Below are 23,729 nucleotides of genomic sequence, written 5' to 3'. Positions count from 1 at the left end.
TAATGTTGGGAAGTTATTATTGTGGGAAGTTATAATTAGTGCCGCAGTGTGTTTGTTGAAGAATTGGTCCAGGGATTCAAGAGCTCAATTGAAAGAGACGTTGCAGGGCAGCCTGATTTTCTGCTCATTTTTCATATACACTTATTTTCCAATCAGTGGTTTATACAGTACCAGTCAAAAGTTTGAGTCCACCTGCTTGAAATCAGGTTTTTCTTGATTATCTATGCTTTTAACTGTAAGAAATTGTCTATAAACACTTAATATTTCATTATATGATACGTGTACGTATATAAACTGATAATCATAAGTGAATTGCATTCAAAAATTAAACTTTTAAATAAAAATGTAAATCTTGTCCATTTCAATTAAATGGTCACCCAAAAGCAAGGGGATTTCAGTCTGAAGCCCAAGTCAGTTAAAAGTCTAAAATGTGTATAACACCGTGCTAGAACACTGGCCTGATTATAAAAGTGTCTTTGTTAGATGTTCTCTGAGTTAACTAGCATTTTACCTAATTAACCTTTTTTCACCAATTATTGTTAACAGGTGAGAGTCCATGATTGCAATAAATATAGGTAGCATAGGCACAAGTTTGTCATTCCTGAATGTAAGGGAGCAGAAAATGACAAAATACACTCAGTTAAGCAAAGAAAAAAGACAGTCTGTAATTACTTTAAGAAATGAAGGTCAATCTTTAAGACAAATCGCAAGAACTTTGCAAGTGTCTGTAACTGCTGTGTCCAAGACCATCAAACGATTTGAAGAAACTGGCACTCATGAGGACCGAACAAGGTCAGGCAGGCCAAGGGTGACCTCAGAATCAGAGAACAAGTTCATTCGAGTCACAAGTCTGCGAAACCGGCGATTAACTGCCCCTGAAATACAAGCTCAGCTAAATGCTACGAGAAGTACAGATGTTTCAACATCAACTGTTCAGAGGAGATTGCGTGAAGCTGGTCTAACTGGAAGAATTGCTGCAAAGAAACCATTGTTAAGAGTGCAGAATAAGAGGAAGAGACTTGCCTGGGCCAAAAAAAACACAGAAACTGGACGCTTGAATAGTGGAAGTCTCTTATGGACCAATGAGTCAAAATTTGAAATATCTGTGTCCGACCGCCGAGTATTTGTAAGACGCAGAGAGGGTGAGTGCATGAGTTCTCCATGTGTGGTTCCCACTGTCAAGCATGGAGGAGGCAGTGTCATGGACTGGGGTTGCTTTGCTGGTGACGGAGTTGGTGATCTTTACCAAGTCCATGGCAAGCTCAACCAGCATGGCTATCATAGCATACTTCAGAGGCATGCCATTCCATCAGGATTACGGCTAGTTGGGTAGTCCTTCATTCTTCAGCAAAATAATGACCCGAAACACACCTCAAAGTTGTGCAAGAACTATCTAGCGAAGAAGGAAAGTGAAGGACAACACAATCTAATGACCTGACCTGCCCAGTCTCCTGTCCTACGTCTCTGGGAATTGCTGCAGAAGAGCTGGGAAGACATGTAGGGTGATTTCCTGCTGAAACTTGTGAGGCTGTTATTAAGGCAAAGGGTGGCTATTTTGAGGAATCCAAGATTTAGAGACAATTTTCAATTTTCTTGAACATTGCTTTGATACTCCTTATGTTTTGTTTTGTATATTGTAACATGTGTTTTCATTTTCAGGTATTTACAGAAACATATATGCCGTAAAACATTGTCAATTATGAAAAAAACCTAGTTTCCAGCAAGTGTACTCAAACTTTTGACTGGTACTGTATTTTCAGGTGCTGTAGTGTAAGACACAAGCTGATTGTCACAGTGGATTATAATTTCAGGTGCTGTAGTGTAAAATACAAGTTGATTGTCACAGTGGATATCATCTTGTATCGTACACCACCTGGTAGCATTTTGTGTATATATTAGAGAGGTCATTTTCCCATGTGTCACTGCCTGGGCTAGGCTCCCCATTCCATGTGTGAATGTCTAATGGAGCTGGATAGCCAGAGCTGTGAGTCATGACAGTCAGACAAGTCTGTGTGCTTTTTACTTCAGACCCATGAAAGGGATGTGAATGCTGCTGCATGGAAGCAGGATCAGTTAGTCATGGCAGAGACACAGTGCTATCGACCTCTTGGCAGACACAGCGGACCCCATGCATAATTAAGACATCATTTTTGGGGGCTCACAATAGGAAGTGACACTGAGTTCAATTTACCTGCATTTATCCACATACGAAACCCTTCAGATCAAGGGGTTTTCTTTTATAATGGTGAACTATGAGAGTCGTAAACTAAAACACGTCAATAATAAACTCTCAGGACAGTGTACTTTACATTAAACAAGCCTGTCATTAACAGACATCTCCCCGCCACGGCGTGAATTCAGAACTCTCTCTCCAGATGAAGACAGGTGATGAGCGTGACGTATATCACCAGTGTGCACTCGGAGAGTGTCTTTTGAAAAAAGCTCACCGTGGTTCAATGATACAACTCGTAAGATGAAACATAATGTCATAAACGAGAACGGAGATGGCGGGAATCTAAACTACTCGTTCATTACATCGCATGGAAGGACCACCTGGTTAAATACAGGAAGGCTCTGGCGTTGGCTAGATTCTAATTTAACTGAAACAAATAAAAATAATCCTAGATTTCTTTTTGCTACCCCAGATAAATTAATTAATCCTTCCCCTAATAGTCCTACCCTTGACATTGGAGCCTCTCACAGCTGCTGACTTCTTACATTTCTTTAAAAATAAAATACTAGAAATGAGATTCCACAGACATCTTCTATTAAGGAGAACTCCAGCACAATGTTACCAACTACACCTCTTAAGGCTATTGTGGGGGCTCTTCTGTGATCTTACAGGAACTGACAGAGCTAGTTTGAGTTATTTATTTATTTATTCATTGCATTTATATAATGCTCTTTATACAAAATAAAAATCACAAAGCACTGTAGAGTACACAGCAGGAAAAAAAACAAACCACATTACATTGGTATAGCATGCCACACATAACTGCCACAATCAGACCATTTAAATAACAGGTTTAAATAACAGTATACACATAATAATAGTACAAAAGCAGCAATTTTAAAGTTACAAAAAAACCCACTAAGATAAGAAAGCCATTTTATAAAAGTGCATTTTCAGTCTGAATTCAGATAAAACAAAGGCTATGCTAGTGGGCTCACAGAATCAACTAAAAGGACATGTGGGATTACATGAGCTCGACCCCTGCAGTCTCTCATCAAAACTAGAAATTATAGGGGGCTTCTGAGTGGTGTATCCAGTAAAGGCACTCCACATGGAGTGCAGGATGCACCCTATAGCCTGTAGATCGCAGGTTCAAATCCAGGCTATGTCATTGCCAACCATGACCAGGGGTTCCTAGGGGGCTGCACAGCACCCGGGTAGGAAGGGCTTAGGTCGGCAGGGCAATCCACAGCTCACCACGCACCAGCAACCCTTGTGGCTGATAGGGCACCTGCAGGTCTGCAGTGGAGCCACTCAGATCTGTGTTGTCCTCCAGCAGTACAAAAAATGACAGGTTTTTAGGAACAAATTTTCCAAGGACCCATGTTTCAGTGTCCATTTCCCAAGTCACTGGGGGTTTGCAGCTGTGAACTGGCATAAAAATAATAATTGAGCATTCCAAATTGGGGAGAAACTGGGGTAAAAAACATTGACGATGACTAAATTAAAAACACAAACAAAAACACCCTAGAAATTAAGAGTTTGGGAAGTTACTTTTTACCATTTGAGAAATATAGCTAAACTTAGACGAATTATTTCCGTATCTGATGCCAAGAGACTAATGCATACCTTTGCTTCTTCTAGAATTGATTACTGTAATTTTTTACTGTACCTTTTTTTCTGATATCCCAAAACGTGTGGTATCCCGCTTGCAGCTTGTTCAGAATACTAGCGCTAGAATTCTGACAAAAACCTGAAAAGTGAACACATTACCCCTGTTTTGGCCTCTTTACACTGGTTCCCTGTGCAGTATAGAATTGATTTTAAGATTTTGCTGTTAATTTACAAGGCCCTGAATGGATTAGCACCTAGTTATTTGCAGGAGTTACTGACCCTGTATCTTCCAAACTGCACTCTGAGATCAGAGGATGCAGGGCTGCTGGTTATTCCTTCGGTCAACAAAAGCAACACGGGTGGAGGGAGGGCTTTTTCTCATAGAGCTCCTAAATTATGGAAAGCTCTCTTCCCATTACAGTTTCCAAGTCAAGACTAAAAACGCACTTTTATAAAATGGCTTTATTATCGTAGTGGGTTTTAAAGTAACTTTAAAATTACTGCTTTTGTATTATTATGTCTATACTGTTATTTAAATCTATTATTTAAATGGTCTGACTGTGGCAGTTGTATTTGTGACATGCTATACAAATGTATTGTAGTTTGTTCTTTTTTTCTGCTGTGTACTGCACAGCGCTTGCGCCCTTTTTGTATAAAAAGCTCTATATAAATGCAATAAATAAATAAATAGTATAGAATAAGAAAAGGCAGGTAACAGTGTAAATGGGATGTTAGTATCATGGTAAAGTATATTAAAATATTCCCAATACCTTCTGCTAAATATTGATAATACAATATTTTCATTACAATACCTTCTGCTAAATATTGATCATAGAAAAGTTTCATTACAATTGAATCCGGTAAGGGATTCAAGGGACAGGTCCACAAATCTATTTAAAATAGAATAGAAAATTTAAATAGAAAATAGTAAATACTATTTTGGAAATAGTATTTTTGTTATAGTTGACACCATCTATTTGTGGAATACATCAATTTTTCTAAAATGTCAGTAATGCTTCAATCAAGAATATCACCCTCCCCCATCCCCCATCCTCCATCTCCACAGGTCAGTATCACCCATCCTCCATCTCCACAGGTCAATATCACCCATCCTCCATCTCCACAGGTCAATATCACCCATCCTCCATCTCCACAGGTCAGTATCACCCATCCTCCATCTCCACAGGTCAGTATCACCCATCCTCCATCTCCACAGGTCAATATCACCCATCCTCCATCTCCACAGGTCAGTATCACCCATCCTCCATCTCCACAGGTCAGTATCCCCCATCCTCCATCTCCACAGGTCAATCACCCATCCTCCATCTCCACAGGTCAGTATCACCCATCCTCCATCCTCCATCTCCACAGGTCAATATCACCCATCCTCCATCTCCACAGGTCAGTATCACCCATCCTCCATCTCCACAGGTCAGTATCACCCATCCTCCATCTCCACAGGTCAGTGTCACCCATCCTCCATCTCCACAGGTCAGTATCACCCATCCTCCATAACTCTGCAGGTCAGTATCAGTATCACAGTGATGACCATGCCGTCTGTAATGTAACAGTATTACAGAACAGAACAGTATAGATAAGAATTAGTAATGGCATTTGTAACTGAAAAGCGATTCTCCAGATATGTGCAAAAGTCTAAGTGTGACGGACAGATGGACGGATGTCTGCAGGATTTCATAACCCAGGTACAGCACAACACAAGGGGGATAATTCCTGTACTCTGATTGGCTGAGAGGGGCTACATAATGGTGAACTAGTGTACAGCTGTATATAACATTTACTCACTGTTTAATAGTTTTTTAACCCAAAGAATTTGCAGAAACATAAGTTTATTGTTATCACAAATGTATTATCAATGTAAATATAGTGTTATACTTGACCCTATGAAAAGTAGCTTTATTAACCAGTTATTGAATTCAATCCTGAATTCAAGGAATTACTTTCCTGTGATCAAGTTCCACCATGGCTTCATTTCTTGGCATTTTAATTTTGAATGCAAGATATATTCCAAAATGAGATAAAGCTATGTGTGTTTATATATATATATATATATATATATATATATATATATATATATATATATATATATATATATATATATAAAAAACATAGAGGTGACAGATTCTTGTTGATTGTTGCAGAGTTTTGGCAAATAGCTTTGAAGACAGGAATGTGATTTTCTTTATCCCAATATAGTTAACTGTTAAAATGATTTATTTTTTTTCTCGGGTGACGATGCGGCCATTTTATATGTTTGAGTAATAAAGTCTGATTGTGCTTCCTGATGCTTCCTGCTGTCTGTGCTAGAGGTCAGTCTCACTCTGCTTGTGCAGCTGCAGTGACTTTTCAACTCTATTCACCCCATAGTAGTAGTAGCAGAGTTGAAAGGTCACAGCATCATGTGATTTCTTTGGAATCAGGAAGTACTCAAAAGAAACTGGCAACTAGGATTCTATGGTTAAAGCCAGTTGGATGCTGATACAGAACAATTATGAATCCATAATAAGCACTTAATAGTATAATATGAATCGAGAAAGATGTTTGTTAAACAATTTTATGAGTTTCTTATAATATTACTACACAGAGAAGTCAGAGCCATTCATTCTCCGGGTGTGTTTCTCAGGATCTCCGTGTGCGACGAGGACAAGTTTCGGCACAACGAATTCATCGGAGAGACCCGAATCCCACTCAAGAAGCTGAAACCAAACCAGACAAAGAACTTCAACATCTGCCTGGAGAAACAGCTGCCGGTGAGTCCCTTGGGCAGCCCCCAAACTCTAACTGAAGCTCTCCTGGAATCTCCATTGGGAACAGCAGACTGAATGTAAAAACACAAGCCGCTTTGGATAGATATGCAGTATTAACGAAGGTGTTCTTATTTACATTCCTTCTGCTTAACACCAAAACGTTTAAAGATATTTAGAACATAATAAAAGTTTGAGAACGAGAAAAGGCCATTCGGCCATCAAGGCTTGTCCTTTGATAGCACACCATTATCCCCTAATGGGGGGGGGGCTAGTTTAAAGCACAGAATCTAGTCTTTTTAAAGTTGCCAGTGTTTTAGACCCCACTACTTCACCTGGTCAGCTATTCCATGCATTTATAACTCTCTGTGTATAAAAGTGCTTCCGATCTCCTGTTCTAAACTCACTTTTACTTAATTTCCATGCATGCCCTCTTGTTCTTCTCTTTGTGTTAAACTTGAAGTTGTATCTTGAGTTAACTTTATATTTAAAGACTTCAATCAAGTCCCCTCTTTTTTCTGCAGAGATTTCATTTTTTTAACCTCTCCTAATAGATAATGTCATGAAATCCTGGGATCAGCCTCGCTGCCCTTTTCTGTACAATCATGTATTTTTTTGTAGTGAGGTGACCAGAACTGCACACAGTATTCTAGGTGGGGTCTAACCAGGGCAATGTATAATCTTAGCATAACCTCCCTACACTTGTATTGCACACTTTTTGCACTTATTTGTCTTTTTAAGTGTCTCACCACATTGGCGAGATGCTTTTAATGATGACTCCACCATAACCCTGTGGTCCTTTGCAAGGTCCTCGTCCCCCATTCCCATCCCGTTCATCTATACATGGATTGTTATGCCCAATATGCAATGCTTCACATTTTTTCATGATTATTCAAACTCAAAACAAATACTTTCCTCTAAAAGGTAATATAGTACAGTATTGCACTGCAAAAAACAATAACAAATTCAAATCTCTATAAAAATGTCAGTAATTCCATTGCATAATAATTTGCACTGCCCCAGATGTTTTCAGTCAATGGAAAATTGCCATTTATGAGTGGAGCATTCTGAAGAATACATGAAAATGCGTTACATTCAAATGCCAGGCAGAAAATTGCCATGCAGTCGTGTCCCGGCTTCACAGAACTAACTGTCAATTTTATAGAGCATTATACTCACAAAGAAACTGACAGAACAGGTGGCCTTTCAAGTGATTCAGTAATTCATGTCAGCCTGGCTTTACTGTACAAGCTACGTGCTGCATACTCTGCAAGATTCTTCACTTTGAAATCAGCCATTAGCTCTTTCCCTTTATATCATACAGTATAGAACATACAGTAACTAAGAACATAAGAACATTTCCAAACGAGAGGAGGCCACTCAGCCAATCTAAACTTGCCGGTTGGTAGTAGCTGATTAATCTCAGAACTCTGTTAGGTTGGGTCAAAGCATCCCAATGATTCAAGCCTGAACAGCACAACTAGGTAGCCCATTCCATATCGTCAAAAATAACCTTTTAGGAAGGTTGACTCTGGTTTTGAATTGCTGTTAATATAGGAATGTTGACTCTGGTTTTGAATTGCTGTTAATATAGGAACGTTGACTCTGGTTTTGAATTGCTGTTAATATAGGAATGTTGACTCTGGTTTTTAATTGCTGTTAATATAGGAAAGTTGACTGGTTTTGAATTGCTGTTAATATAGGAATGTTGACTCTGGTTTTGAATTGCTGTTAATATAGGAATGTTGACTCTGGTTTTGAATTGCTGTTAATATAGGAATGTTGACTCTGGTTTTGAATTGCTGTTAATATAGGAATGTTGACTCTGGTTTTGAATTGCTGTTAATATAGGAATGTTGACTCTGGTTTTGAATTGCTGTTAATATAGGAATGTTGACTCTGGTTTTGAATTGCTGTTAATATAGGAATGTTGACTCTGGTTTTGAATTGCTGTTAATATAGGAATGTTGACTCTGGTTTTGAATTGCTGTTAATATAGGAATGTTGACTCTGGTTTTGAATTGCTGTTAATATAGGAATGTTGACTCTGGTTTTGAATTGCTGTTAATATAGGAATGTTGACTCTGGTTTTGAATTGCTGTTAATATAGGAATGTTGACTCTGGTTTTGAATTGCTGTTAATATAGGAATGTTGACTCTGGTTTTGAATTGCTGTTAATATAGGAATGTTGACTCTGGTTTTGAATTGCTGTTAATATAGGAATGTTGACTCTGGTTTTGAATTGCTGTTAATATAGGAATGTTGACTCTGGTTTTGAATTGCTGTTAATATAGGAATGTTGACTCTGGTTTTGAATTGCTGTTAATATAGGAATGTTGACTCTGGTTTTGAATTGCTGTTAATATAGGAATGTTGACTCTGGTTTTGAATTGCTGTTAATATAGGAATGTTGACTCTGGTTTTGAATTGCTGTTAATATAGGAATGTTGACTCTGGTTTTGAATTGCTGTTAATATAGGAATGTTGACTCTGGTTTTGAATTGCTGTTAATATAGGAATGTTGACTCTGGTTTTGAATTGCTGTTAATATAGGAATGTTGACTCTGGTTTTGAATTGCTGTTAATATAGGAATGTTGACTCTGGTTTTGAATTGCTGTTAATATAGGAATGTTGACTCTGGTTTTGAATTGCTGTTAATATAGGAATGTTGACTCTGGTTTTGAATTGCTGTTAATATAGGAATGTTGACTCTGGTTTTGAATTGCTGTTAATATAGGAATGTTGACTCTGGTTTTGAATGGCTGTTAATATAGGAATGTTGACTCTGGTGGTTTTGAATTGCTGTTAATATAGGAATGTTGACTCTGGTTTTGAATGGCTGTTAATATAGGAAATAACTATTTTATTATAAATAAACAAAAATAAAGTGCACAAGGGCAAAATAACAGATACTCATAAAGCAAAAACAAAACTCACAAAAATAAAGTTTCCAGGCTGGGCAATGCCTTCACTGGATTCAAACTTTCTAAACAACCAAAAAAAAAACCAACCTGCTTCCTCAGCTCCCTCTTCAAATGAGAAGCAGAGGCCTCCTTTTATGTCAGGTGGCTGGGCAAATTGATCGAATTAACCTAATCTAATCAACCCCAGCCACTGAACATAATAAACCCAGGCAGGTGGGAAGTTAACCCCATCCCTGCCAATTTAAAAAGGGCAAGCTTTGCTCTGCCACACACCTCCCCCCATGTACAACGTACACCGGCCGCAATCGGAACTCCCCCCCTTCCCCCCCTCCTCCCCACCCCCCTCCCCCCAAGAGTCCAATTATGTCCCTTGGGTGGGCTGTTAGGTGGGTGGTGGTGGGCGGGGTTGATGTCGGAGCCCCCAAGCCTTCTTTGGTTGAGGGGGCCCCGAATCTCCAAGGTAGCACGGCGACGGCGGCCCGTGCTCCCTCTGGTGGCGGAGGCGGCGACGGCGGCCCGGCTCCCTCTGGTGGCGGAGGCGGCGAAGGTCCCTCTGGTGGCGGAGGCGGCGACGGCGGCCCGGCTCCCTCTGGTGGCGGAGGCGGCGACGGCGGCCCGGCTCCCTCTGGTGGCGGAGGCGGCGACGGCGGCCCGGCTCCCTCTGGTGGCGGCGGCGGCGCCTCCCTGGAAGAGCGGCGGCGGTGTCCTCCCTCTCGGGCTCTGAGAGCGGCGACGGCATCCTCCCCCTCTCTGGCTCTGGGAGCGACGGCAGATCCTCCTCCCTCTCTGCTGGGAGCGACGGCGGCTCCTCCTCCCTCTCTGGCTCTGGGAGCGACGGCAGATCCTCCTCCCTCTCTGGCTCTGGGAGCGACGGCAGCTCCTCCTCCCTCTCTGGCTCTGGGAGCGACGGCAGATCCTCCTCCCTCTCTGGCTCTGGGAGCGACGGCAATCCTCCTCCCTCTCTGGCTCTGGGAGCGACGGCAGATCCTCCTCCCTCTCTGGCTCTGGGAGCGACGGCAGATCCTCCTCCCTCTCTGGCTCTGGGAGCGACGGCAGATCCTCCTCCCTCTCTGGCTCTGGGAGCGACGGCAGCTCCTCCTCCCTCTCTGGCTCTGGGAGCGACGGCAGATCCTCCTCCCTCTCTGGCTCTGGGAGCGACGGCAGATCCTCCTCCCTCTCTGGCTCTGGGAGCGACGGCAGATCCTCCTCCCTCTCTGGCTCTGGGAGCGACGGCAGATCCTCCTCCCTCTCTGGCTCTGGGAGCGACGGCAGATCCTCCTCCCTCTCTGGCTCTGGGAGCGACGGCAGATCCTCCTCCCTCTCTGGCTCTGGGAGCGACGGCAGATCCTCCTCCCTCTCTGGCTCTGGGAGCGACGGCAGAACTCGACGGCAGATCCTCCTCCCTCTCTCTCTCTGGCTCTGGGAGCGACGGCAGCTCCTCACCCCTCTCTGGCTCTGGGAGCGACGGCAGATCCTCATCCCTCTCTGGCTCTGGGAGCGACGGAGGCTCCTCATCCCTCTCTGGCTCTGGGAAACGGCAGATCCTCCTCCCTCTCTGGCTCTGGGAGCGACGGCAGCTCCTCCTCCCTCTCTGGCTCTGGGAACGGCAGATCCTCCTCCCTCTCTGGCTCTGGGAGCGAAGATCCTCCTCCCTCTCTGGCTCTGGGAGCGACGGCGGATCCTCCTCCCTCTCTGGCTCTGGGAGCGACGGCAGCTCCTCCTCCCTCTCTGGCTCTGGGAGCGACGGCGGATCCTCCTAAACGACGGCAGCTCCTCACCCCTCTCTGGCTCTGGGAGCGACGGCAGCTCCTCGCCCCTCTCTGGCTCTCGGGAAGGCGGCTCACCCCTCTCTGGCTCTCGGGAAGGCGGCTCACCTCTCTTTATTGGAGTGACCGGTGGATCTCCCATGTCTACCGCCAGGTAATTAACCACCATGAGGGCAACCTCTGGGAAGGAGGCCGGGTGGTGCTGTTCCTCCCACTGTTCCCACCTCTCCCCATCTCGACGCCACAGCGTGTTGATAACTATGGGGAGATCGTGGACGAGGTCTGCCTCAGGGTGCATCAACCAGTCCCAGATCTCCTGGGACGGTGGTGAAGGTGGTGGTGCTGGAGGTAGTGGGGTGGCCCCTGATGCCCGGGGTGAACACTGCACCTCTTCCTGGGCCTGGTTGTAGGGGCATCCTGCCCAGTTGTGGCCGTCCTCCTCACACCGGCCACACCAGTTTGCCGGTGGCACGTCTGGGCAGGACCGCCAACGATGGTCCTCCTTCCCACACCAGGAACACCAGGGGAAGAGGCTGGCCGGGTCCTCCAGCGGTGGCTGCAGCAGCTTACATTTCTTCAGCTGCTGCTTGTCCTGCCTTTTCCACTGTCTGCTCTTCTTTCCCATTTTTTTTTCTCAAAAAAAAAAAAAAAATAAATACTGCTCTGAGCCTCTAGGTGGCGCTATCCCACTGCTGCCACCAAATGTGGCAGGCTGGCGAGTGGATAGAGGCCCAGAGACAGACTGCAGTTCAAAAAAATAACTATTTTATTATAAATAAACAAAAATAAAGTGCACACGGGCAAAATAACAAATACTCAAACACAAATAAAGCAAAAACAAAACTCACAAAAATAACAGTTTCCAGGCTGGGCAATGCCTTCACTGGATTCAAGTTTTCTACACAACCAAAAAAACCAACCTGCTTCCTCAGCTCCCTCTTCCCAAATGAGAAGCTGAGGCCTCCTTTTATATCAGGTGGCTGGGCGCTGATTGATCGTTAATCAACCTAATCAACTAATCAACCCCAGCCACCTGAACATAATAAACCCAGGCAGGCAGGGGAAGTTAACCCCATCCCTGCCAATTTAAAAGGGCAGAGCTTTGCTCTGCCACACACGTGTACATGGATTAGGGAGTGGTTAACATGTAGAAAACAGAGAGTACTTATTAGAGGAAAAACCTCAGAATGGAGTGTGGTAACCAGTGGTGTACCACAGGGATCAGTATTAGGTCCTCTTCTATTCCTAATCTACATTAATGATTTAGATTCTGGTATAATAAGCAAACTTGTTAAATTTGCAGACGACACAAAAGTAGGAGGAGTGGCAAACACTGTTGCAGCAGCAAAAGTCATTCAAAATGATCTAGACAAGTATTCAGAACTGGGCAGACACATGGCAAATGACATTTAATAGAGAAAAGTGTAAGGTACTGCACGCAGGAAATAAAAATGTACCTTATAAATATCATATGGGAGACACTGAAATTGGAGAAGGAATCTATGAAAAAGACCTAGGAGTTTTTGTTGACTCAGAAATGTCTTCATCTAGACAATGTGGGGAAGCTATAAAAAAGGCTAACAAGATGCTCGGATACATTGTGAAAAGTGTTGAATTTAAATCAAGGGAAGTAATGTTAAAACTGTACAATGCACTAGTAAGACCTCATCTTGAATATTGTGTGCAGTTCTGGTCACCTCGCTATAAAAAATATATTGCTGCTCTAGAAAGAGTGCACAGAAGAGCAACCAGAATTATTCCGGGCTTAAAAGGCATGTCATATGCAGACAGGCTAAAAGAATTGAATCTGTTCAGTCTTGAACAAAGAAGACTACGTGGCGACCTAATTCAAGCATTCAAAATTCTAAAAGGTATTGACAGTGTCGACCCAAGGGACTTTTTCAGCCTGAAAAAAGAAACAAGGACCAGGGGTCACAAATGGAGGTTAGACAAGGGGGCATTCAGAACAGAAAATAGGAGGCACTTTTTTACACAGAGAATCGTGAGGGTCTGGAATCAACTCCCCAGTAATGTTGTTGAAGCTGACACCCTGGGATCCTTCAAGAAGCTGCTTGATGAGATTTTGGGATCAATAAGCTACTAACAACCAAACGAGCAAGATGGGCCGAATGGCTTCCTCTCATTTGTAAACTTTCTTATGTTTTTATGTTCTTATGTCTCTGGTTTTGAATTGCTGTTAATATAGGAATGTTGACTCTGGTTTTGAATTGCTGTTAATATAGGAATGTTGAATGTTGACTCTGGTTTTGAATTGCTGTTAATATAGGAATGTTGACTCTGGTTTTGAATTGCTGTTAATATAGGAATGTTGACTCTGGTTTTGAATTGCTGTTAATATAGGAATGTTGACTCTGGTTTTGAATTGCTGTTAATATAGGAATGTTGACTCTGGTTTTGAATTGCTGTTAATATAGGAATGTTGACTCTGGTTTTGAATTGCTGTTAATATAGGAATGTTGACTGGTTTTGAATTGCTGTTAATATAGGAATGTTGACTCTGGTTTTGAATTGCTGTTAATATAGGAATGTTGACTCTGGTTTTGAATTGCTGGTAATATAGGAATGTTGACTCTGGTTTTGAATTGCTGTTAATATAGGAATGTTGACTCTGGTTTTGAATGGCTGGTAATATAAGAATGTTGACTCTGGTTTTGAATGGCTGGTAATATAAGAATGTTGACTCTGGTTTTGAATGGCTGGTAATATAAAAATGTTGACTGTAGGCTTTAGGTTAAAATATTCTTTATGTTTTTCTCTTTGAAGATTTGAGGAGGCCCTGCCTTGCTTGCCTCCTCTGAGGAGACTACACTGAGGGTTACATTTCAGACTGTATTTACTCTTACGTTTAGTGGACCTTGTTTATCTTCTAACCTTATAATGCTGTTTACTGCAGGGAAAGAAGGGGGCATTATTATTACAGACTCAATGTGCTTTTTTTGTTTTTTGATTTTTCCTCTAATTAATTTTATTTACTTATTTCTTCAAATTTGCCTTTTAATTTTGTTACCTTTTTTAATACAAGGAGATATAACTTTTTTTCAAAAAATGGCCTTTTTGACCATTTTAAAACAGTATTATTATTATTATTATTATTATTATTATTATTATATTATTATTATTATTATTATTCCAGTAGCAAAGTAATCTCTGACAAAAACATGACGAAAACAATTACCTCTGTGCAGGATTCTCTAAAGCTTGTAAAAGATACTCCAATGTTAATCAACAAATCGGTATGCAGCATTGATTGTAGCATTTTCAAGCAGTCGTTATGCCTCTTTCGTTATTAAATAATCATGCTAATGTGATTTCCGAAATTATGTTGATTTACAAAATAATGTTATTATCTTAAAGCAGGGCTTCTTGTGACTATTTATTTTGTTTGCATGGGAATTTAAAAGGAAATCTGTGTTAATTGTCATCATTATTTACCAGGAGTTAATTTGCACTTGAAAAGGAGGGATCTAATTAATGAAAGAGTATATAACTCACCTTGAAACAGAAATTTAACAGACCGACAATTCAGTATAAAGGACCAGAGTTAGTTTCTTACAGACTACCTAGATAATTCAATATTTGTAGTTATGAAAATATTTTAGCCTTTTCTATACTTGTGGTTATGAATAAGATTTTTTCACTTGTTTTTAACAATATGTAACCTTATAGAATGTTTGTTGTATTGTTGAAATGATTCTGTATTTGCACCCAGTGTAATGTTACTACCAAGAAATTATCAATGCAAATGTAGCCTGAACTCTGGATAAGTACATTATATGACAGCTGACCTCTACTGTAGATTTTATTTGAATTATACAACTGAAGTCTTGGTATAAAAAATGGCATATTAGATATTACAATAAAGTTTCCTTAAGTGATTGTGGATTTTTAATGGCTTTTAAGACCTGTGTCTAATCCACACAAGAACAAAGAACAGGCGCACAGATCCACTAGGAATGTGATTCAGATCATTGACATGGAATTTGCCTAAACGTACTTGTAATGTTGTCAGACTTCCCCCACACTTTATGTACAGTGTACACTTTCACCTTCACACGTTTAATACATATAAAATGTTCTTATAATACTGTAAGTGTTCGGTGTCTACTTCTAAACATGCTGAGTTTATTTATCACAGAGGCGAGCAGAGTAACAGAGAAAATGCATGATTAGAGGAATTCACTGAACAATTAACTATAAACAAATTGAGCATTGGGTTAGGGACTTCTGACATAATTTTAAAAGCTTAATACATATATAATGAATTGTTCCATACATGGTATACATGTATAATAACTATCAACTACAAACACCAACGGCACTTCAAACATGTTTATTTATAGCCTCCAATCGTTCATACTAAAATACAGACAAAAATAGATTCAAATAAATTCCAACCAATATGCATAGATGGCTTACAGTATTTTATTATTTATTTTTTAATTAAAAAAGATTGCAAAATGCACATTAAGAGTTGTAGATAGTGAGCTGCGACAAAATATCCACCCGAATGAAAGTAAATGACTCGTGGGGTTTCATTTATTTCTTTTTTTCATCTGTGCTGTTTGATTTTTAGCCACATGCCAGATAATCGTAAATCAGCATTTTATATGTGAACTGTTCTAAATAAATGTACATTCTGCATGACAAAATGCACAATTTTAAATTAAATTTACAAATTATGCACAACACGGATATTCCCATTATTTTTTTATTTCATTTCCATTTGGCTGCTGCTCGCAGGTGAGAGATCCGTCCCGCTGTACGCTAGTAGTTTCCATAACAGCAAATGATGCTTCCATTGATTTTTCTTGATCTCGTTAACATGCATTTTGATTAACGAGTTCCCCTTGTCGAGTCATTGAGACAGGCAGTGATGCACGTGACTTGCGGCAATTAAGCTTTTAACAAGAAATGAGTTCAGTAACGACCTAATCAACTCAATTTTAAAGCATTAACAGATTGATTTAATTAACACATGTTTGAAATCGCTTGCTAAAGCTCTCGCTGCTATACCACGAGTTCAATACAATAAGACTGGGACTTGAAAATCCTGCCCTTTGTCTCTAAGCTTCTCCTGTTCAGACTGGGAATTAGTCAGCTTCAACAACATTACTGGGGAGTTGATTCCAGACCCTCACGATTCTCTCAAGTCCACTCCTCCTCTGTAAATAGTAAATAGGCCTGGACTCAGCCTGTGACAGATGTAGGCAGGCTCCTGCCTCCGTCATTCATATGTTTTGGGTCTCAGGTTGGCTGTATTTTGGACAGCTATTTTTGAGAGCCGTTCACAAATCTTTCAGCTGTGCCTTCATCCTGTCCCAGTGGTGTTGCATCGAGTGACATCCCCCTGTCCAGGATACAGTCCGATACTCTGGCCTTTTCAACCTTGCTGGCGAGACACCTGGTTCTGCTTGGTTGGAGACAGGCTGCCCCATCTTTGCATGTTCAGTGGATCAGGGATCTTATGCAAAGCCTCAGGTTAGGGAATTAGACCCAGAGATGAAATGCTAATTTTATGACACCATGGTTTGGTTGCTCATTGCTAAAGTGGTTCTGTATTCTGCTTTTCCCTTTTGCAACAACAATCTCAGAGTGACTGAGATTCATTATAATGACTTTATCTGGGATTTACATTGCTGTATCAAAAAGAAAAGGAAAAACGAGTTTGAGTCATGGTGACTGAATTGATTGCTCACCCACTAAGAGAAAGGGTGCTTCTTCCAGTCCAGGGCAGGCTTGAGTCCTGGAAACTGAACTGCTCCCTTACCCCTAATAGAAAGGGTTCTTCCTCCGGTCCAGGGCAGGATGGAGGACTGTAAATTGAACTGCTCCCTTACCCCCTAAGAGAAAGGGTGCTTCCTCCAGTCCAGGGCAGGATGGAAGCCTGGAAATTGAACTCCTCCCTTACCCCCTAAGTGAAAGGGTGCTTCCTCCAGTCCAGGGCAGGATGGAAGCCTGGAAATTGAACTGCTCCCTTACCCCCTAAGGGAAAGGGTGCTTCCTCCAGTCCAGGGCAGGATGGAAGCCTGGAAATTGAACTGCTCCCTTACCCCCTAAGTGAAAGGGTGCTTCCTCCTGTCCAGGGCAGGATGGAGGCCTGGAAATTGAACTGCTCCCTTATCCCCTAAGAGAAAGGGTGCTTCCTCCAGTCCAGGGCATGCTTGAGGCATGGGTTTGTTTGGTGCCACCGTGCTGTTATTAAAATGGTTGTTGCTAACAAAGTAATTCCATAAATCTTACCTGCTGAGCACTTCAATTCGTTATACAGGTCTTACATATGCACTCTTGAAATTGTGTTTTTATTTTAAAACATGGTATCTACTGCTGCAAATGGTAAAATAAACCTCTGTTAGAAATCAATGCTTTCAGTTAGAGTTTCACCTGTGAAATTCTCCCCATGCCTTCAATAGCTTCCTTCCTGTTAATAACCAACCTGCTGCTTCCCCATTGACGACCTGCTTTCAGCCAGTAACACGACCCAGAAGACACTGCTAAGGTGGCATGACACAGCATGGTACAGTGGCCGGCAAAGCTCTAGCTCTGCCACACACAGGAACTTCAAGTATAACATATTTCCAGTGAAAAATTCAATCTTCCTTTAACCTTGAATAGCAACACATATTTTAAAAAGAAAATATGTTTTCCTGTTTGCACAAGACCAATATAGCTAATGCACACAATGTAAGATGTATAGAAATGTTTTATTAGCTTACATTACATTTTTAACTGACTAATTTTCAAAAACCCCTCAAGGAAAAAACATGCGATATTGTGCATAAGTAGTAAGGGTTCTCAGAACTCCACATTTCTCCTGAGGCAATCAGATGAAAGGCAGCAATGACTGATGTGTTCTACCTCGCTTGAAGAAAGAGTTTTTTCCCATCAATGAAGGCTGGCTCTGTGCAAGTAGTAGAATCACAGCCGAAGTTCCCTCTTATCTCTTCCTTTCTGTCTGCTCTCCGAATAGGAAGCATGAAGAAGGCTCTTAGATCTCAAGTAAATTCAATCTGGAAGAGACAGCTTTTCCTGCACCCATTTAGCACATTGCCGGCTTTACGATAATCAAAGAGCCCAGCAGCAACCACAGATGTTTAAACACAAGCTAATTGAGTTCTGTAGCTGTACCTGTGAGTGTTGCTTATTAAAATGCTTTTGGAGGTAATTGCATTTTTGGATCTTGTACCCCATTGGGGGAGATATGGCTTTATCTCACAGAAACCGGTTCAAGAGAGTTAGGTCTTGAAAATAAGCAGCGACATGAAGCCAGTCTGTAAAATAAAATCTCCTCTCATTCTAATACCGCACTGCCTGCCTAGTACTGGTTCTGCCTGTAGACGCCAGGGCGGCCTTTTCAGATACAAGTGTCTGATCAATAACTTAGCGGTCTATTTATTCAGCACTCGTCAGGCACGTCAGGTCCAATTTATTTTCATACGCACTGTTTATTTTACACGCGCTGTTTAAAATATTTTCTTCAGAGTAAAATAGGTTCAAAAGGCATTGAATCACAAAAAAACACTACTGTAGTAAAGTACTATATCTACAGCCAAGCCCCACCCCTTGTTCGCTGTATTTTTCACATACCTATTTAGACGTGCATACTGATAAATCCTCTCCTGATCACTCGTTTTATCACCAAACTCCTCAGTGATGTGATTCAAGTCATTATTTTATTACTACAACATCTCCAAAAAGCTCTGCACATGTCTGTGATATTCTTTGAGCGCTGGATGCAGAAGTAGCTATCTCCTTTGTTATGTCCATACACTATAACTCTGTATGCACTGCATACACTGGGGCTCTGTCATGCAGATACACTGTAACTCTTTTTTGTAACTCTGTTGTCATTCTCTGGCTCCTATAACTGGCACTCTCACTCTCTGCCATGCAATACACTGTAACTCTGTCATGCACTGTCATACACTGTAACTCTGTCATGCACTGTCATCACTATAACTTTGGCACTGTCATACACTATAAGAAACACCACTAGAACTCTGTCATGCACTTTACACTTTTGTCATGCACTGTTTCACTTAACTCTGGCTCACTATTCTGTCATGCACTGCCATACACTGTAACTCTGTCATGCACTGTCATACACTATAACTCTGTCATGCACTGTCATACACTATAACTCTGTCATGCACTGTCATACACTGTAACTCTGTCATGCACTGTCATACACTGTAACTCTGTCATGCACTGTCATACACTGTAACTCTGCATGCACTGTCATACACTATAACTCTGTCATGCACTGTCATACACTAGTAACATGCACTGTCATACACTATAACTCTGTCATGCACTGTCATACACTCTCTGTCATGCACTGTCATACACTGTAACTCTGTCATGCACTGTCATACACTGTAACTCTGTCATGCACTGTCATACACTATAACTCTGTCATGCACTGTCATACACTATAACTCTGTCATGCACTGTCATACACTGTAACTCTGTCATGCACTGTCATACACTGTAACTCTGTCATGCACTGTCATACACTGTAACTCTGTCATGCACTGTCATACACTATAACTCTGTCATGCACTGTCATACACTGTAACTCTGTCATGCACTGTCATACACTGTAACTCTGTCATGCACTGTCATACACTGTAACTCTGTCATGCACTGTCATACACTGTAACTCTGTCATGCACTGTCATACACTGTAACTCTGTCATGCACTGTCATACACTGTAACTCTGTCATGCACTGTCATACACTGTAACTCTGTCATGCACTGTCATACACTATAACTCTGTCATGCACTGTCATACACTATAACTCTGTCATGCACTGTCATACACTATAACTCTGTCATGCACTGTCATACACTGTAACTCTGTCATGCACTGTCATACACTATAACTCTGTCATGCACTGTCATACACTGTAACTCTGTCATGCACTGTCATACACTGTAACTCTGTCATGCACTGTCATACACTAACTCTGTCATGCACTGTCATACACTGTAACTCTGTCATGCACTGTCATACACTGTAACTCTGTCATGCACTGTCATACACAGTTTTGAAAGAAACACACATTTTAACAAACATGCATTTTCATTTTTGTCTGTGTGTAGGTTAAAGATTAAGTGCTTCTATACCATTTCTACAAAGAAATACATACCCCTTTCCATTCCTCACCTAGCTTTAAAAATACATTGCTGGGTGACATTTTCTGAACTATGCCCTTCATACAAAATAATAATTTGACAATAATTGTCTGCTGTTATCTCCAGAATTGTACTTGAAACTTGGCTTTGCAACCTGGCTAGCATTGGTTCTATGGGGAAAATGCTAGAATCATAAGCACTGACATTTTGACAAATCCATTGATTTCCTATACATGATTTACAATCATTTCCATCTCTTTGTCTATCTCCAGTATTCCCCTGCTAGTAAATGAAACGGATAGTTCTGCCTTTTTTTCTTCAGTGCCTTGTTTAACACGCCCTTTAGCACCCTTCATGTCGGATCATAAGCAGGTAATCCCCTACAGGTCTCCTGGGACTGACTTGAAATCAGACTCGTTCATTTCCATCAGGAGCAGATCAATCGGGACTCTGCCAGGCCCAATTAGGATCGCAAGTCCAAATGAAAATCTAGCAGTAAAAAAAAAACATTTCTTCCAGCAGGCTGCACTCCTAATTGGGACTGACAAGAGTCCCTATTCAGGCTGGTGTGATCCCAGAGTGCTGCTGTTGGAAACATGGAATTTGGTCTGTCAGTCCCAGCACTTCTCCATCCCTGCTCCAAGCAGATTCCAAGCCAGGTAATGGGAATTTTAGAGAAAAATGATAAGAAATAATTATTGGAGGAACAGGACCAGAATCACTCAGAGTGATTGCAAGCATCAAGTAGTGAGGGGAATGTGAAGTAGACAAATTAGGGGGAATTGACTGAAGTCTTTACAATCTTAAAAGGAGCGGACATATTTAACCCTAACAATGCTTAAGCGCAGTACAGAAACCAGACCAGAGGACACGATGGAAGATAGATTTAGGATAGAGAGGAGACGCTTCTTCACTCAGAGAGTGGTGGAGGTATGGTATGGGCTACCTAGTCGTGTTGTTCAGACCCAACTTGACAATGTTCTGAGATCAATCAGCTGTGAGGAACCGGATGAGTTTAGATGGGCCGAATGGCCTCCTCCTGGTTCGTAAATGTTCTTGTTCTTATACTGTATATTAAAATGACAACACTGCCTGTTACACTTCGACCAATGGCAAAGCTCATTGGAATATCTGACTATAACCCCTTTTTTTGACCCTCCACCAGCACAAATCGTATCTTGGAAAACGTGTCATTAAGTGTAATGAGAAATGGGTTTTGTCACTTATTATTGCTCGCAGTCTATCACTTTTTAATCCACAAAGAAAATATACAATTTGATGTGCTGCGGCATTATCATTTGCATTTCAGAAAACTCATTTACTTTACATCCTAGCAGATCCTTTTCCGACAAAAGACTTCAATCAGAGTGGGGAGTCTGCAATGCTTGAGATTTTAACTGCATCTAAGCAGGGATTCAATCAACCTGCTCTACATTCCTGTAGGCAGCGCTACACATCACATCACGCCTGCCTGTCTCATGTTCATCAGAGTATTCCTTTCCACGCACTACTCCCTACAGATAAAGGAGTGCTAGCCAAGCTTTTTAAACACAGTTGCTTACCTCTTCACCCCTGCAGGGGATGTAATGTTTGTTTTCTCCCTTCTAGATTGATAAAACAGAAGACAAGTCTCTGGAGGAGCGAGGGCGCATCATGATCTCTCTCAAGTACAGCTCTCAGAAGGCAGGGCTTCTCATTGGCATTGTCCGCTGTGCCCACCTGGCCGCTATGGATGCCAACGGCTTCTCAGACCCCTACGTCAAAACGTGAGTCCCCTTGACATGCCAAATGCTTCACTCTGTCTCCTGCCTTCTGCACTCCTACAGTGATATAATGATGTCACATATCACTCTGTCTCCTGCCTCATGCACTCCTACAGTGATATAATGATGTCACATATCACTCTGTCTCCTGCCTCCTGTACTCCTACAGTGATATAATGATGTCACATAACACTCTGTCTCCTGCCTCCTGCCCTGGACTGGAGGAAACAGCAGGCAGATTTTATATATTACAGAATACTGAAAGTATTTAGGACAGTCAATTTACATAAGTAAAATGTATGCAAGATATTAGAACCTTGAACAACACTTAATCTTCACATATTCCATAATCCTCAGTGTTACACTACCTTTAAACCCATTGCTTTTTCAGTGCTGTAGTGCCATCTAGTGATGGTATTTAGAATGATTAAAAGACAAGACAGACCTGTACGTGATTTCTGTAAAATCATCCAAGAAAAATACAGTGCATTGTAGCTGATCTTAGAAAGATGATGCCCTGTACATATCAACAGAGGTTATTACTATGTTTTGCCTTTTCAACAACAACAACATTTGTTCCACTTTTTGACTGCCTGTCTCTAATATTGATATGATGTTTAGAGCTGTTCATAAACATCATTTAAATACAATGTTTTAATGTTGCAGTTTTCCCATGGTTACACAATGTATTCACCACAGTTTCCATGGTTACCCATGTTAGCCATACCTCAGTGTTCTTTACAATGCTTTATTACACCTTGATATGCTTTTACTGTGGGACACTTTTATAAGGTCTATGCCAAAATAATTACTCTCTTCCGATTCCATTTGACATTTCAGAGTCCGAGTGCAGTGTTGTCTGTACTTTGAATGTGGCGCTGCTGTGAATTGGGCTATTCTATATAAACTAACTGCTTCAACTGCGGCTTTACTGCAGGTACCTGAAGCCTGATGTGGACAAGAAGTCAAAGCACAAGACAGCAGTGAAAAAGAAGACACTGAACCCAGAGTTTAATGAGGTGCAGGCCTGTCTTCCTTCTTTCTTTCTACTAATTGGTGTTTATAATCATTCTCAGAGGTAAAACGAGAGTAAAACGGGGGTGAAATTCTGCCGGTACTCACCGGTACTCCGGGACTCATTTTAATGCCGGTCCTGGGTGCTGGGACTTAATTATCTGCTTATCTGATACTGCTTCTGTTTTTGTTTGCTGCTATTGGACTGCGTTACTGCCAGTATAATAACTGCAGGTTGATTGGAGGAACTTTCTTTTTGATTTTTGATTATGCTGAAGTAAAGATAAAAAAGACTAACAGATACAACAGTTAGTACTGAGAAGCACAGAAGCATACAAATTACAAGAGGAGCCAGGAGGTGGGCTCTAAACAATTACAAAAGGATATTGAACAGTTTACATAAATGAAAAGTTTTCTAAGCATTTTTATTATAAGATGTTTTAATTACTTTAATGCACTACTCAGTTTCTCACAGAAATCAGAAAAAAAAGGTTTTGAATTAGTACATTTACATTTGTGAATATAAGAACATAAGAAGAACATAAGAAAGTTTA

At 41.3% G+C, this 23,729-nt stretch overlaps 1 protein-coding gene across 1 annotated transcript; it reads left to right on the top strand.

Moving 5' to 3' along the window:
- The first annotated feature begins 6,260 nt into the window (after positions 1 to 6,260).
- On the top strand, positions 6,261 to 23,253 carry LOC121305087 (double C2-like domain-containing protein beta). Its single transcript, XM_041236621.1, has 3 exons — positions 6,261 to 6,555; positions 22,007 to 22,164; positions 23,099 to 23,253. The coding sequence occupies exons 1-3, from the start codon at positions 6,343 to 6,345 to the stop codon at positions 23,241 to 23,243; spliced, it is 516 nt and encodes a 171-aa protein (XP_041092555.1). The 5' UTR covers positions 6,261 to 6,342; the 3' UTR covers positions 23,244 to 23,253.
- The last annotated feature ends 476 nt before the right edge of the window (positions 23,254 to 23,729 follow it).

Source organism: Polyodon spathula, chromosome 41, assembly GCF_017654505.1.
Source record: "Polyodon spathula isolate WHYD16114869_AA chromosome 41, ASM1765450v1, whole genome shotgun sequence".
NCBI lineage: Eukaryota > Metazoa > Chordata > Actinopteri > Acipenseriformes > Polyodontidae > Polyodon > Polyodon spathula.
This window is presented reverse-complemented; position numbering and strand designations above follow the sequence as displayed.